Source organism: Mytilus trossulus, chromosome 6 (assembly GCF_036588685.1).
Source record: "Mytilus trossulus isolate FHL-02 chromosome 6, PNRI_Mtr1.1.1.hap1, whole genome shotgun sequence".
Classification (NCBI taxonomy): domain Eukaryota; kingdom Metazoa; phylum Mollusca; class Bivalvia; order Mytilida; family Mytilidae; genus Mytilus; species Mytilus trossulus.
In genome coordinates this window covers 81576581-81594551 of record NC_086378.1, presented here as the reverse complement: position 1 = coordinate 81594551, position 17971 = coordinate 81576581, and the positions used below count along the sequence as shown (strand labels likewise).

Here is a 17971-nt window from a genome sequence, read left to right as displayed (position 1 = left end):
GACATGACCTAAACATGCAAAAGATGGGACCAAGATGTTTTCTTCATTCTAATTCACATATAATTATTCAACCTTCAATTCACATTAAAAGATAAAAAAAAAATTTCAGCTCTCTTTTAAAATATTTTGCAACTAAATTTAATAATCCGTTAGAATTTGGTGTAAAAAAAACCCAAGAGAACCTGCAAGCTTAGTCAATTTCTATTAAGTCAAGCCGATAGTTTTTTTATATCTGAAAAGAAAACTAACACGTAAGAAAAAGGGCGAAAGTAACCCCTAAAATTCAACATTAACATATTTTAAACAATTGAATCAAGATGCACAAAGTTTAAGCATTGGGCAGAATATAGGGTTCTTTTGTACTTTAACAATATCACAATAACAATAAAGTGACCTTAATGTTGGACAAGGTAAATGGCATGAAGCCAATTTTACCAACTTCTTTTGTATGAATGGGATAAACTGACCTTTCAATTCTCAAGGCTAAATAAGTATTTTATAGGCTAGATACAAACTTACCTGTCAAGGTAGAATCATAATCTGAGTGGTACCGTTGTTTTTCAAGTCACCATAAATATAATATATACAAGTTTAATTATGCCTATATATATTGTTTGAAGATGTCAATCTTTTTTACAAAGCTTTAGTAAACTTTTATACAAACAAAGCAAGCAAGCCAACCAAGCTTTTACTCTACAAGCATTAGGAAATTAGCTGTAATGCTCATCAACTTTGTACTTTATTTGGCCTTTTTAATTTCTTTTTTTTTTAAGGGTCACTGTCTTTTGTAGATAAATTATGCATCTTGTGCAAATACAAAATTTCAATCCTGGTATCTCTGATGAGTTTATTTTAGAACCTCACATTATATTTTATATTTCAGCTAAATATCCATCATATAAGAGACTTGTATTTAAGACTTGAAGAAATGCCATTTAATTCTGACACCAAGTTTATGGCAGTTAAGTGTACACCAAAATATGGAGAGGTGAGAGTTTCTATATTTCAGAACTTATATATAAAATTCACATATATGTATAAAAAACATGATAAATTTTGATCTGTAACTTGAACATTTGTTTACCTTTGAATTTGCTTCCTGATATTTTCTCTGTAATATCATGCTACCAGAAAACACAAAAATATCACACATTGACAATAGAAACATGATTGTTTTGGCATTATTCATAAACAGAATAGAATGTACTGACAGATTTGAAAATTTTATTTCAAATTGAGGTAAAATATATTATATATTGACCAAGATTGGCCAGAACAAAGCCTTAGGTCAGTATATGTTTGTTGTTCAAGCTGTTAATTGACTAAAATGATCAGGTTACAGTGTTCATTATTCTTTGTTATTATTATTAAATTATTTATTGAAACATTCAGCACATTGTTTTTTGAAACTTTTATATTTACTCTTTATTGTTTTGTTGATCAGTGTTTTTTGTGGGTTTTTATGGCTAGGTTTTGCCTGTCTTTTTCTTCAAAACCAGATTTTTATTACGTCCTTGTTCATTAACCAATCTATCTGTCTGTAAGACTAGACTTTTTTGAAAGGAGAATAATATAACTTACCTAATAATTACTTCACGGTTCAGCTAAAAAGAAATCTAACAAAGGCTTCTTTTTCCATGCACACGCAAAGCAATCGGCTGTAAATAATAAGTGATGCAGTGTGGTTATGGTATGTATCCAAGAAAGTCTGAGTAACTTCAATGGGTAGTTTGGTCACCTTGACCTTCATTTCTTTCAGGCTATATTGACCAGTGAATTTTTGTAATGTATGAAAATATTGTCATTTAAATTTGGATCTAGAATCTTTTCCAGAGTCTGTCAAATGTTCTGTCCAAAATTATGCCAATCATTACTCAATCTATGGTTTTGGTGAAGTATATTGCATCTTAGTTAAAATCTTTCAAGTTATTGACCTACAGTAATATTATTTGTTAATTAAATTCATCATAAGAGATGAAATTCAATTCTTGTATCTTGCAACCATACTTGCTATAATACTCATATGAGCGTGGTTAGTTCAGTTTACCCATTCTGTGTAACCATGGTAACCAACAAACAATATAACTTTATATGAAGGTATCTCAATTTATGATACCAGCTATGAATGATTTTAAGAAGAAGATTTGTGGAACAAGGCAACTATTAAATGTAACTTTAGATTAATCTTGTGATAAATATCTTGTTATTGTATGAAAATTTCACTTATCTATTTAGTAAATGCATGTTATAAATATACAGATGGCATGAAATATTGCACATCCCAATACCTTTTACTATTTGCTAGCCCAAGTAGATTTGAAATTCAATATATAGATGATGAAATACATGTTTTTTCTCAAAGAAATTTTAATCAAAATATCAATTTTGGTAATTTTTTACCAACATTTGACAGACTAGACAAGCATATATTTGACATTTTCTAACAGTTATTGATTGTTGTTTCAAAATGTTAATTTCTTATTTTGATTTTTCAAATCTTACATTTTTCTTCTGAAACTATTTTTTTTAAATATCTGCAGCTATCACATAGTATATTCTGATTTTTTTTTCTTGAATATTTTAATCAATATGAAATAAGGTAATTACATATACTTCAACTAGGTGTTATACAGACTTCTTAGTCTGGAGAATTTCTCATTAATTGAAATGAAACATTTGATCAGTTTTTAATGGACAATTATGCTGTGCTTGTAGCATGGTATAGAGGTATGGGTTTAATTTTTTACCTTTCTGCACTTATTGTCTGCATGCACTGTGACATGTACTATAGGGATTCTAACATCAAGTTGCATGGTAGTACTAAATTTAATATTGAAAGTATCATTTAGATTATATACTGTAATTTAGAAATTTCAAAGGATACTTTTGTTTCTGTTGATCTCTTTCTTGCATATTTTAAGACTATTTTTTGTTGAGATTTTTAACTCTGACAGTGTATTCATTTAAGAGAATAGTAAGGTTTGTCGTATTGCATCTACCTATAATTATATTCACATAATATTTCTTTAGTGGGGCAAAATTTGCTAACAAAAATTAGTTGGTTCATAGAAATGTATTTAATGTTTCTACACAGGCCTGTCAGTAAGAAACAAAGAAAAATTCAAGTGTCTTTTAATCATCACTGTTTTTTTTCTACCAATTTCTAAAAGACAAAGATACTCAATTCTGTAAGAAAACTATGCATGCATCAGAATAGTGCCAATAATATTTTGGCAAGCGGTCATTTAGAATGTCTTTACTATAACATTATGTCATTCAATGTATTAAACAAACTCATTTCTACTTTAAAATATTAATGGAAAATCCATCTTTGGTGCTCATGTTTAGTTGACAAAAGAATACTCTGAATAGTATCTCAGAAAGCCTCTGTGTAATCAGTTTATTTAGTTCATTTTAGAATTGACCCCAAATATATAAAACTGAAAGAAATGGTTAAAAATTGAGACAATTAGTTATAGAAGTTCTATTACAAATAAGTCCTTACATTGTCATAGCTATCATTTCTCTAAACATGTTGATATTTTCTTTTAAGTATCAAATTGATTTCATGTCAATATCTTTTGTTTTTGTTAATTTGATTGTAGTGTAATTAACTTCCTTCCTTTGCTTTATGACATATCTCAAACCTATTAATTTCTACAGATTTTTTAATGTGTACTTTCACTCTTTCCTAGTGTCTTTTCCTTTACCTTTGCACATGATACTGTCTTGGTTATTCAAACAATTAATATTCAGTTTTAGCTAAAGGATTCACAAATATTGCCATACAATTTTGAAGACTTTGCACCTTAAGATTATTTACCATGAAAAGTGCCAGTGTTGATAGTTTGCACTACCATAGAGTTTAACCAATCTGTATATGAATCTCATTCCTTGTAAGCTCTTTTAAAGAAACTTACATGCTAATTATTCAAACTGAATTTAAAATTAATACTGTGAATTCAGATTTTTTTGCGTGTATTTATTATTGCGATTTTGTCATTTTAGACTTAAATGTGACTTTATTTTTTATGATTTTGAGAAAAATCCTATTTAGATCATATGAAATATTTCAAAATGTGAGATTAAATTATTAGGTGTACAACTCTGTTGTATTTTTCGCAATATTAAAAACCTCGCAATAATTTCTGAATTTACAGTACATAGTGAAATGGCAGCATTCAAATTTGGAACTGAAGCATTCTACTACAAACTGATACACCTTAAGATATATTAGGGTACTGGACATTCCTTTATAAAAAAAATAATTAAGTGAGTTATATCCCCTGATATTCACTAGATTTTAAAAGATAGGAATCAAAATATCTCTTAATTAAAGTATATATATTTTTATGTGTTTGGAATTGCAGCTTTTTAATTTAATTAATGTAATTTTAGACAAAAGAGTACATGTTCTTTGTGAAAGGAGCCCTGGAAAGAATTCTAAATAACTGCAGTAAATTTTACAACGAAGGACATTTGGAAACATTAACAGAAAAGCGTATCCTTGAATATAACCATGAGGCATCAGTCATGGGGAGTTCTGGATTACGAGGTAATAGAAAGAAAGGATAACTATATAAAGAAGATATCATATGATTGCCAATGAGACAACTTTCCACAAGAGACCAAAATGACAGAAATTTAAAACAACTATAGGTCACCATATGGCCTTCAACAATGAGCAAAGCCCATACTACATAGTCAGCTATTAAAGGTCTATGTTTGAGTTTACAAATATGATGAAAGCAGAAAGTTTAGATAATTGAATATATGAATGGGAGTGTGAAAACTGATTTGGGGTTTACACATAATAGCCTAAACTGTTCTGTGAGTCTTTTGTTAATCATATGATTAGTTAACTCTCTATTTAATCAGAAATGTGGATGTAAGATTGTATTTAGTTCTAAGTATCAGATCAATATGATTACATGGAAAGTGATAAAAATGAGTAATGAATTCTAGAGAAGATTTTAAACAACCAAGGACTGAGATTACAAAAATAAGGGAAATTACTCTATATAAATAAGGAGACAAGGTATAATTGCCAATGAGACAAACAGAGACAAAGGACAATAATGTAAATATAAGATATATATTTGTCCTACAGTCACTCTGTCAGAAAGCATCTTCTCTTAAAGATTTTTTTTAATAGAAAACACATATTAATATTTGTTAATTGTAAATTACTTTCAGTATTGGCCATGGCTTATGGACCCAGTATGAACAACTTGGTGTTTGTTGGTATGGTTGGTATCATTGATCCACCTAGAGCTGGAGTAAAGGAAGCCATTGAAGAATTAATATCAGGGGGCGTGGCTGTTAAGATGTTGACAGGTGACGCAGAAGAAACAGCTAAAGCTATTGGTAAGATTTATAATTATTAAATCACATTCCTTGAAAATAAAAGCTCAAAGGTTGACTGGGGTATAAAGATATTGTCACTCCCTGATCTTCTTCTGACTGGTAGTAAAACCCTTGCCATGTGGAGTTTATGTTTGGCTGATCCTTACTAAATTCAAAGTTGGTCAGAATGTGGATGCTTTATTAGATATCTCTTGAAGAGAGATTGACAAACTCTCTGCATGTTATTAAGAAACTTTTCCCACAGGAAGATTGCAGATGTTTTGAAGTTGTGTACCTGCTGTTATTGAATTGTTTGGGTAATTTCTGCTCATATTTGAGACTTTGAAAATTTTTAAGCAAATTTTAGTCAGAAATATAACAACCTTGCCATTTATGACATTGACAGATTGTTTGTGAATATGCTAAGATTTCTTTTGTTCTTAATTTTCAATTTTATTTCAGCTGCTAGACTGGGGCTGTATACCGCAGGAAACAAATGTTTGTCTGGTAAAGAGATAGAGAACATGGATGGTGATGAGTTGTCTAGGGTTATAGACAGTGTTACTGTTTTATATAGGACAACACCCAAAAATAAAAATAAAATTGTGGGGGTATGTAAAATTACAATTCTATATTTATAATCATATGAAATCTCAATGCAGTACTGTTTCCACAAGTCAAAACCATTTGGTTAAAACATTCAAAATAAAAGAAATCAGTTGAAACTGAGAATGACTGATCAAGGCCATACAGTTTCCACAAATTAGAAAATGGTCCTTAAATGGAAGGCTTTTATAAAACTATCAATAATACCCTTATAATAAAGGAGATTTGACACCACCTCAGCAATTTAAATAACCTTAAGATATATATAATAAAAAAAAAAAGCTCTAAATAACTTTATAAAGTCTAAAAAGGTTAAATATTTTCTTTCATCAATATATTAGTATGCTAGTCTTTATGACTATTTTGTGAACATGTGTGTTGATCTCAATTTTTATACACACTTTTCTTATTATTGTTTGTAATCGTTTAAGATAGTTCTGTATCTCAATTAAAATGAAATTTCGAAAAAAGAAGATATTTATAACAGGGCAGATAATCTGTTATTTTTCAGGCATTAAAGCGGAATGGTCATGTTGTTGGTATGACTGGCGATGGTGTTAATGATTCTGTAGCTCTGAGAAGTGCTGATATTGGGATAGCTGTTGGTTCAGGGACAGATGTATCTAAAGAGGCAGCAGACATGATACTGGTCGATGATGATTTCTCTGTTACACTGTAAGTATCTCATAAGTACTGTAAATTTAGAAATTATTGTGTGCATTTATTGCTGCAATTTTGGAGGAATGGACGTAAATGCGAGATTAATTATTGCAATTTTAGGAAAACATGCATACATACACATGCATTAGATATCAGAATCCAGTTCTTATTATTGCGATACTCATCCAGTCGCATTATACACAAAAAACCTTGCAATAGTTTCTAAATTTACAGTATACAATAAAATGTATTGTTTTTGTACAATAAAGTTTATTTGTCAAAGCAATAGGAAATATGTAAAACATTATTAAATGGATGTATGTTAGTACTTCATTTTATAAAACAAACATGAAACTCAAATATCACTTCATCCTTTTATTACAGTGTAATTTTGTTGCATGAAATTTTACATTTTTCATCTTCATCCTGCAATGGTAATTTTTCAGGACAGTAAGAATTATTAACAAGTAATTTGATGTTTTAGTGATTTATTAAGTTATACTAGAACACACCCATGATATCGGGGCGGGTCTGTGACTGAATTAAAGTATATAACTCCTTATTTTAGTATTAGTATTGTCATCTGATAAAGTCATGCCGATTATAAGATGCACAGTTTTCTCTGCTTTCAAGTCTTTCTGTTTGAACCCATCGAACTGGAACTTATCAACTATTGGTAATATTATTTTTTTGGAAAACAAAAGGTCCCGGAATGGAGTATTTTTTAATCAACAGCATTGTCCTATATTAGTTATAAATAAAGTTGAATTCTTTGATTCGCTGTTTTACGTCATGCCCACTAACAAATTGAAAACTGTACTTATACGCCTTATTTAAAGTCCAGATTTTTAGTATTCATATTGTTATCTTAGAAAGTCTTACTAATTAAGATACTACAATAGGTAACAGTTTGACAATTTAGTAGTGTCAACCCTGTGATTATGACCCGTGTATATAGCATATTAATTCTGAATACACTGTTTGGTGGTGCCCCTGTCAGATGAAGAACATACAGATAAGGTAATAGGTAACAGGTGAATATATTATTGATATCGGTATCGGACTCGACCTGGAACTTCTTAATTATTGGCAATATTAATAACGGGGAAACAAAAGGGCCTGGAGTGGTGTAATTTTTAATCTACACCTTTGTACTATATTAGTTATATATAAAGTTGAAATCTTTGATTCGTCGTTTTTACCTGATGACAGCTGACAAATTGGACCTCATTATTTTAGTATTATAGATATGCTTTAATAGCAAACAGAAATGATCAAATGATTTAGACATATTTTCTCCATAGATTTTTATCTCTATACTTACTATGTTTACAGTTTTCAGAACGAAAATATTCCTTTATTATATTTTAGGTCAGCAATTGAGGAAGGAAAATCTATATTTTATAATATAAGGAACTTTGTCAGATTTCAGCTTAGCACGTAAGTATTACTGTTATTTTTAGACTTCATGGAAATGTTTGATTGAAATATTTTATAAAAATAATTCACAAAATAAAGACAATGATTTCAAAAGGATTGGACCCCTGATATTCTTCTTATATTTATTAAATTATCAAAAATTTAATTTACTGGTTTTTTAACTGTGTCATAACTGTGTCATTATGTTTCCTCTCTGAAAAATTTTGTATCTGTATTTTTTTCATTTTAACAGGAGTATAGCTGCTTTATCTTTGATAGCAGTTTGTACTGTGTTTAAGTTACCTAATCCATTGAATGCTATGCAGATATTATGGATTAATATAATAATGGATGGCCCACCTGCACAGAGGTTTGTATTGATAAATAATAGAAAAATTTAGGAGCATAAAATAATGAATTCTGTCTGGTTCTACATTACGTTTTTTTGTACAACATTATTTTGATTCATAAACAATAGTGTTACCAATATGAAAAAAGGGAGATGTGGTAAGACTGCCAATGAGACCAGGGGCTGATTCAGGCTGGGCATGGTGGTTGTGCTCTCCCCCCTTAAAATTTGCAAAGCATGATATGTCCTCAGCTTAATAAAGATTTTTTTTTACATCACTTCGCTTGATGAAAGTTGAAGTTTGCGCTCCCTCTTACCTAAAATCATGGATCCTCCCCTGGAGACTTCTATCCACACATGCCACATAAGTTCAAAGAAGAGGATGTAAGCAATTGTGATTACTTTAATAATAATCAAATGAAAACCCTAATAATTTTGAGGTAGCTACTGATTAAGTAGAAGTTCAAGGTCACAGCTGAGTAATTGATAAACTGAAATAGGGGCAAGTGTTTTGTTATTTGGATATCTTTAAAACCTTTTCTGGCTTTATCTAATGTCTTCTACGAACTTAGTTTTGATGTTTCCTTGGTAAAACTGAAATATTTAAAATCTACAGTAAAATCATATTGTATTTAAAAAAAGATCACAGAAATGTTATCCTTTTATTTATAACAGCAGTACTCTATTTACAGTTTTATGGTTTTATTTATGGTTTCACTGTAATAAATTGTAATATAAAGATGTCTTGTGTTTATATTTCAGTCTTGGTGTAGAACCAGTGGACCATGATGTTATCAAAAGACCCCCAAGGAAGGTCAAAGATCCTATAATAACAAGGAGTTTAATTGTTAATATACTTATATCTGCTACTATTATAGTCTCAGGAACACTTTGGGTATTCTGGAGAGAAGTAAGTACTATTCAAAGTAGTAGAGCTCCAGTAGCCCTTGGTTACTAAAATTTGACCAAGTCTACCATAATTTGGTTTTGATTCTGAAACTCATGAATGATATAACTGTTTGTATCTATAATAACAAGACTGGACTACTTTATAAAAAATTCTAATATAAAAAATTCTAAGTTTCATCTCTGAAAAATTACATACAAATAAAAGGAGATACAGTATATGTGTCTGTGAGACAGCAACCCATGACACAGAAAGTCACAAAAGAGGGGAGGGAAATACAGTTGTTTGATTCCACATTTGAATTCTTGGATTTTATCACTAGCAATGAGACAGTAGCTCAGCCATATACATTTTTACAAATAGTATTTATCTAGAATTACCATGCTGTAGTCAACCAAAGGGAAGTGTCCAAATAATATGTTGTTCAAAGCTGAGATAAGTTGTGATCAAACTCAACCAAGAAACCAAAAGATTGTTAAGATTTGTTATATGTTATTTTACTGTCAAAAGCTTTATTATCTGTGTTATAAATATCTTAGACTTTTCTGAGGTATACAAAATTTAACTTGTATCAATTTTTGAGATAACATCACCAGGCTCTGTTATTTATATTTAATGCTGTTTTGTGCATTTTTCCTTTGATCTTTTTTTGTGATAATTTTTCATATCATGCTACTTGCTTGAGATGGAAAATGATTGCTAGAAATTAAGGAGCCACATGGTGTTGCTAATGAAATTGACAACGTCGTCATAGGTAAAATAGGGATAAACAGATTATCATTGATCATCTCAACTCGACTGCCTTTCTCGCTTTCACCGTCCTGGCTCAAGCGAGAAAATCAATCTTGTTGAGATGATCAACAATAATCTATAAGTATTTGTATATACTATATTTTAAGTCTGAGATAATGATTCAAATGTATTATTCATAATATAATTATTTTTCAGTTGAGTGACAATAAAATAACGCCACGAGACACAACGATGACGTTTACATGTTTTGTATTCTTTGATATGTTTAATGCTTTAAGTTGTCGATCTCAGGTAGGTGTTTCCTAATATTAGTGATTCGCTTTTTGTATTTAAAGTTTTATATGTTGTCTTAAAATTTGATTGTTCAAAATTAAAGTTATGAATGGAATACTTAAATTATTAGAAATTTTTTGGCTGCTCATGAAATGCATTTTTTGTATCAGAATTATCTAGTATCCAGGCCAAATCTTACAGTAAAATTAATGCCTTTCCTGATCCAATTATATACTGATAGGGAGGGCTGGGCATTGTTTTTTCCAGTAGTCTATTATGTATAAGGTTAAAAATTTAAAAATTCTGGTTCTAGGTAGTTTATATTGGCCATGTGGTCACAGCAACTTAAATTTAGCACATATGATATGAGTTTATAATGAGGTGATCATGTGGACTGTTAAAAAATAATTACCAAAAACCAAAATTACCAATGATTGCCTATATAACAGTGATGACTTTAGAATTATATTTTTTAATTGCATCTTGATCTAGTCTAGTATTTTTTTGTCAAGCCTGCAACTTTTGTTGCAGAAAGCTAGACATAGGGATAGTGATCCAGCGGCGGCGGCTACGGCAGCGGTGTTAGCTCACTTCTTAAAAGCTTTATATTTTAGTAGGTAGAAGACCTGGATGCTTCATACTGTGTATATAGATGCCTCATGTTACGAACTCTCCGTCAGTCACATGTCCAATGTCCATGACCTCATTTTCATGGTTCAGTGACTACTTGAAAAAAAAGTTAAGATTTTTTGTAATGTTAAATTCTCTCTTATTATATGTAATTGGATAACTATATTTGGTATGTGCGTACCTTGCAAGGTCCTTATGCCTGTCAGACAGTTTTCACTTGACCTCGACCTCATTTCATGGATCAGTGAACAAGGTTAAGTTTTCGTGGTCAAGTCCATATTTCAGATACTATAAGCAATAGGTCTAGTATATTCGGTGTATGGAAGGACTGTAAGGTGTACATGTCCAACTGGCAGGTGTCATCTGACCTTGACCTCATTTTCATGGTTCAGTGGTTATAGTTAAGTTTTTGTGTTTTGGTATGTTTTTCTTATACTATATGCAATAGGTCTACTATAATTGGTGTATGGAATGATTGTAAGGTGTACATGTCTAGCTGACAGGTGTCATCTGACCTTGACCTCATTTTATGGTTCAGTGGTCAAAGTTAAGTTTTTTAGTTTTGGTCTATTTTTCTAATACTTTATGCATAAGGTCAACTATATTTGGTGTATGGAAATATTTTATGATCTATATGTAGGTTACGCAGGTTTTATTTGACCTTGACCTCATTTTCACGGTCCATTGCTAAGTTTTAAGTGTTTGTGTTTTGGTCTGTTTTTCTTTATTTATAAGCAATAAGTCAACTATATTTGTTGTATTGAAGAATTGTTAGCTGTACATGTCTGCCTGGCATGGTTCTTCTGACCTTGACCTCATTTTCATGGTTCATTGATCAATGTTTCATTTTCTTGGTTAATGTTGAGTTTATGTGGCTTTATATTTAGGTCTATAAAGATAGTATCAAGGATTAGTAAAGAAGGCGAGACATTTCAGTGTGTGCACTCTTGTTTAAATAAAAAGTGTTTACCAAATCTGTATCTGAATGAAAGAAAAGGTTAGCACTTTCATTTTGGTTTGTTTCAACAAACCCACATACTAAAATATTGTATTGAAGAAACAGAATTAATTCTGAAAGTTTAAGCAAACCACAAAAATGTGGAATACATCGAGAGTTAAATGATCAAACATACCTCTAAGGCTCTATATGAAATCAATCTACATCCCAAATATCAAGAAACTTATTCTTTAACTCATTTCACAAAATCTGAAGAGAAAAAAACAAAAGTCATGTTCATTTCATGTTTATTTCAGTATAACTTACCTTTCAATGGAAAATCTGTATAAGACAATAACAATCAAATCCAAGGAGTAAGAAAAGACTCAAAAAATCAAAGGACATTTACATCAACATCTATAAATAATAAATAAGAAACAACACAAACTCCACTAAAAACTGGGAGAGAAATCAGGTGCACCAGAAGGGTAAGCATTTCCTGCACCTTTTATGGCACCTGTCATGTTAAATTATAGATTGGAGTCATGTACATATTGCATTATTCTGTGATAAAAAAAAATATGCATTAATATCTTTATTTATATTTTAGACAAAATCAGTGTTTCAAGTAGGACTTTTTACCAATAAAATGTTTGTGATAGCTGTCGGAGGATCGATCATTGGTCAGCTCCTTGTTATATATTTTCCACCTTTACAGGCTGTTTTTCAAACAGAGGCTCTTTATTTATCAGGTAAATATGTTATAGTTAATGCATATTTTAAGGTTTTTCTTGCTGTAGAACACAGCGAAAGGTGTAAGGATTGATCAAATAAAAGACAGACCGACACAGGTCATTATTTTAAATGCCTTTGAGCATATTTTATAGATACAAAGTATCGTCTGAGTTGATTCCTCAAAAGAATGAAGTAATGATCTGAAAGAAAATAACTTCATATAGGTAAATATACACACATTTTTTCTTCAAACAACAATATTGATGAGAAACATCAAAAAACAAATGCATTTAAGTACAGGGGTAAAATAAACTTATTGGGTATTATGAGCTTAATTTCTGTTGTAAATGGTATGGCTTATTGTTTCATTTAAAAGTCTGGTGATGGGCTACAGTAGCCACCAAAACAACTATCCATTAATTCCATATGATATTGATGTAAGCAAATACAGGTTACATAACTGCCTACAACAATTAGCAAAACCTATACTGTATAGTCAGCTATAAAAAGCACCAACTTTAATTGTTTCAAAAGCTGTAAACAACAACAAAAATTAAGAAAAACTGTGAATTTGAGTAATATTTTAATATTTTGGACATTAAAGAAGCTGTTTTTCTTTGTCGATTTCAAACAACTAATAACAAATTGATTGAAACAGGAAGGTGGCAAAACGTATTAAGAGAAGACAGTGTTTGCCATCAATGTAACAATCAACAAATTGGAGAAGAATATCACTATATATATTGGAATGTACTTTTTTCGATACAAAAAGTACTAAGTATTATCCTCCTTTTTTGGACAACGACATAATACAGTTAAGTTCTCTGAACGTATGTCACGTACACAAAAACCAGTCCTGAAGAAGCTTTGTTTATACAAATGTATATGAAATGTATCAATACTATTGTTTGTCCTCCCGTCTTTTGTAACCTCTCTCCTTGTTTAGTATATATTGTAAATAGTTATTGTTGTTATCTCTGTACTGATGTAATGCTTTGGCTTTATGAGAATGAAGATATATGACAATAATATTTTTTTTTTTTTTCAGATTTTGTTTTCCTGATACTTTTAACCTCAAGTGTATGTGTTGTATCAGAAATTAGAAAATTTTTATTCAGGAAAAGAGGACGATCTCTTTATGAAGAAGAAAAAGATATACACTTTATTGTGTGATCAAATTTATTGTATTTGTGCTGAATTATAATGAAAATTAGATACTAAATAATATTTTTACAAACATTCCTAAATTTTTAATATGTACAAAAAAATGCTGTAACTGTAAGACTTGACAACTTGTAAGATTTGTATTTAGTTATAGATTTTCTGGGGTTTTTATATATACAATTAGTTACTCATATTTTGCAATAGTTTTTTTTGGTTATTTTTCTCAATTGGAAGTTTCAATAATTCATTGGGAAAATTAACTTTAATTTAATTTTGTCTATATTTATGGATTGTGTTAAAGCAATAAGAAGTTTTGAAAAAAAGAATGTTGTGTAAATTGGCAAAACCAAATGAAATATTTAACCAATTTAAGATGAATTGTATGTGCATATTAATGTAGTAGTACTCTTTTATGAACCAAGTGTTCATTTTAACACTTCTTATTTATTCTCTGTGCAGACAAACAAACTGGAAAAGTGTAACAGAACTAAGATTTGTGAGCACAAACATGGCAGATTTTATCAGTGGGTTGGGAAGATATTTAACTATATCAATCTCAGGCATACCTGTCAACTCACCAGTTTTTTGCGGGTGACACCCGTTATTTTCACCTCTCACCCGGGAGTTTTTCTTTACCCGGCGGGTCCCGGGAATTTCTAACATTACCCGTTTCACCCGGATTTCTGACTGGAATTATTTCTGGTATTTAGAAGTAATACGACCTTCGGTTTTATCGGTCTTTTTCAATGTAACCAAAAGTCAAAATGTAGGACTTGTTTACCTGAGCTACGTAACGATATTTTCAACAAGCTACAAGATGAGTTCAGTGACTATCAGTTGACCCCATTAGATGAACTTCCCCTGAAACTGACATTGGTACATTTTGGGGAGAAATGTCCAAGTTGCATGACATTTTTCTTAACAAGCCAAGATTTTTTGTTTTGTCAAAACTTGCTAAAACATTACAGTTTTTTGCCAAACAGCAATGCAGACAGTAAGAGGGCATTTTCTTTAGTAAAGAAAATAGCTACAGAGTTTAGGGCTGATCTTAATAAGGATACACTGTGTGCTCTTCTTTCTTGTAAAATGAATACACATTTGCATTGCTATGAACTGAAACCAAGTGCAGTTCTTTTAAAGAATGCCAAGTCTGCTACTATGGAATATAACAATAGTCTGAAATAAACTTGTATACATGTTCTAACTGTTTTATATACATATTGACTATATAAATTATATGTAAACATATTTTTGTTCTTCAATTGAGCCCGCAAAATGTCGTACGCGTTATGACCTGAGATTTTTTTTCTCAATGCAGGTCATGACCTGACTTTTCATTTTCAGAGGTTGACAGGTATGATCTCAGGTTAAGTTTATACAACCAAACCAAACATATGTTCACCAATTGTCTTGCAACTGTTCATATCAATTTCATCTTCAGCACTTTTTACAATGGTTTGGTATCAAAATCAAAACTGCCAAGGTGAAAAATCTTCCTTTTGAGGTTCAACCATGGATTTGCTCAAATTCAACCTAGAAAATTTTGATTTGTACAAAGTATCATCAGCTTCTGAAAAAAGATTAAAAAAAATATAAGCCACTTAAAGAGATGAATGGTTCTTATTGTAACAGGGTGATTTCATATGACTACTGTTATTTCTGAATATTTGATTTTAATATTATTGGGAAAAGTGCTAGCTTGTTTTTATTTTACTATTTCTTGAAAAAAACTATTGCCAAATTATTTGGTATGTTTTCTCAGGGACGTATATTTAAGTCCTTGGTTTTCTGTTTGATTCCAATTACCTTTCCTTTTTCTATTTAGTAAAAAATTCAAAGCTCTTGTTTTTTTTGTCTTATCTGAACCATAATAAAATTGTTATAAAATTTTCTGTTTTTTGACAAAATAGAATGAATCATGATTGTTTATTTTATGAAAAATGTTTCAAAGAAGAAAAAAAGTGTTACTAAATATCCTCAGAAGAAATTTGCTAGACAAATAGTGTTTTTTGTACACAAAAAAATGTGTTTAAAATTACAGTTTAATATAGGTAATTTTAAGTTCTCTGTGTTTGTTTCTATGTGCATTGTTATTGCAGGTTGTAAATATTTGTGGATTACCAACATCATTGCCATTTTTTTTTCTTTCAAAAATGCATTTATTCAGTGAGATTTTTTAATATTTATAAAAAAAAATGAAGTATGATTTTAAAGAATGTAGAATGGTTTAATTTTCATAAGAAACATATATTAGATGATTACTGTGATGTGATGTTCCTGTGTGCATGTAATAATGACATTATAGTATATTTTTTTCTGTATGAATGGAACAAAGAAAGCTCTCTGAATGAATATGATCAAAGTTTTTGTCTTCAAAGGGCATTTGTTCAGTTTTAAAAAGTACGATGATATTTATGCAAAATGAAAGGTTTATGAACAGGAGCATTTAAATTGAAACAAAGTAATGTTTGCTTTAATAACTTGAGCAAAAGTTGAATAAAGGTGAAACTGCAAAATGCTATTTTTTTCTTAATACTTAGGGTTAAACCTGTCAAAGTTCATATGCTATCTGATTTTTAAAGCAATTGCTTTCATGCCGTCGCGTATGGCCATCTTTGTGACCCAGATCAGAGACTTCGCCCAGATCAAGCCATAGTATTTTGTTAAACAGGCTCCTGATCTGTCATTCTTAAACACCTATGTATGTTTTCTAATGCAATACATAGCTTGAAACTTTTGAAAAACGTTAGTGGATTTAAGAAGTTTCAGCATACGTTCTTGTAGATGTATTTTTGTATTTAGGGGGACAACCGTTTGACTATCAAAAAACATAGACGTCCGAGTGAAAAAAATGCATTTTTATACCTGCGATTACGTTTTCCGTTCGTACGATGTTTCAACAAAATATGGAATCATTTCAGTTGTTGATTTAGTATTGAAAATTTGACTGAATTATCTTTTATAATATACGGTTTTATATGTTTAATTGGTGTTTTTTTAAGAAAAAGGTCAGGTGCTCTTGTTCATTCATAAAATTGTCGTTCATTCATAAATTTATCGTAAAATCAAAATCACTACACAGGTTATCAGGTTATACGTAGTGTCAAATGATTACCTGTAATCTAAAAATAGACAAAGTTAACTGACCTATTTTGTTGATTTGTTTCCGCAAATAATTTAGAGGAACGAAACCCTTGTTAAAAACACATTACAATAAGTTTGTTTTCCTTTTTTGTCATAACTCCGTAAGATTTATCGATCACCTTACTAATGAAATGGACCCGTCCAAACGTGATAGATGCCAAGTCCAGATGAAGAGATATTTACAATTTGGAATTTTCTAGTTTCATAGATTAAAAAAAGTACATCCTTTTTGGATATCATATTCAAAACTGGGTATGAATGACAAATGATGAAACCATTATCCTCGTCTTTCCAATGGACGAGTCTACTACGTTTGTTGACCCTCGACGGTCCACCGTGTTTGCAATTTTATTTCACATGTTTTCGAAAAAATTGAAGATCATTTTCACAATGTTTCCTGAAAATTGGATAAATATCAAAGCAACTTAGAGCTGTTTGTTCTTGTTCGTATAATGACGATTTAATGTCATGTTTGTCTGTGATGGCCTCTCTTTTCGAGATTGCATGAGAAACTCAGAATTATATATAGTTATCTCGTACCGCATGAGGATGACACATATCAACTGAGCAATAATGTTTGGGACTTAGTTTTTAAGAAATGATGACAAAGTAACATTATGAAAATATTTTTAGTCAGCTGAAATATATATTTATATTTTACATGTTTATGTCTTGTAAAATATTTTGTTTCTTTCCCGTTTTTCAACATTTGCGTCTGGAAAGTTGAAATGTTTTAACTGAAATGTTAAATTTAAATTAATTATGAAAATTAAATCAATAAAGGAAATTATTGCCCAGTTACAAACACTACTAGGAGATAATCCATAATAATTTCTCTTGGAGTTATATGTTTCAGCACATGTATATTTGACCCCAAATTTAGCCTGGTAAACGTGTTGTCTCCTTGTGAAATATAAAACATATTAAAAATGACTTTCTGCTAAAGTCTTTAATTGATATAAAGTTAAAACCTTCTTAATTCTCACTAGACAACACTCCTGTCATGTTTAATTCTTAAATATATGTGGATGAAAAAAAAGTCCCCAAA

The 17971-nt window shown here is 30.3% G+C and overlaps 1 protein-coding gene across 1 annotated transcript in view; it reads left to right on the top strand.

Annotated features, from left to right (window-relative positions):
* Nucleotides 1-14338, top strand: part of LOC134722008 (calcium-transporting ATPase type 2C member 1-like) — a 31012-nt gene extending 16674 nt beyond the window's left edge. Inside the window, exons 13-23 of the mRNA XM_063585417.1 lie at nt 884-988; nt 4399-4555; nt 5197-5367; nt 5809-5957; nt 6464-6627; nt 7984-8052; nt 8285-8401; nt 9143-9290; nt 10236-10331; nt 12491-12632; nt 13664-14338. Of these exons, the coding sequence (XP_063441487.1) occupies nt 884-988; nt 4399-4555; nt 5197-5367; nt 5809-5957; nt 6464-6627; nt 7984-8052; nt 8285-8401; nt 9143-9290; nt 10236-10331; nt 12491-12632; nt 13664-13788 (1443 nt within the window). The 3' untranslated portion in view covers nt 13789-14338. The remainder of the gene's footprint in view (nt 1-883; nt 989-4398; nt 4556-5196; nt 5368-5808; nt 5958-6463; nt 6628-7983; nt 8053-8284; nt 8402-9142; nt 9291-10235; nt 10332-12490; nt 12633-13663) is intronic.
* The last annotated feature ends 3633 nt before the right edge of the window (nt 14339-17971 follow it).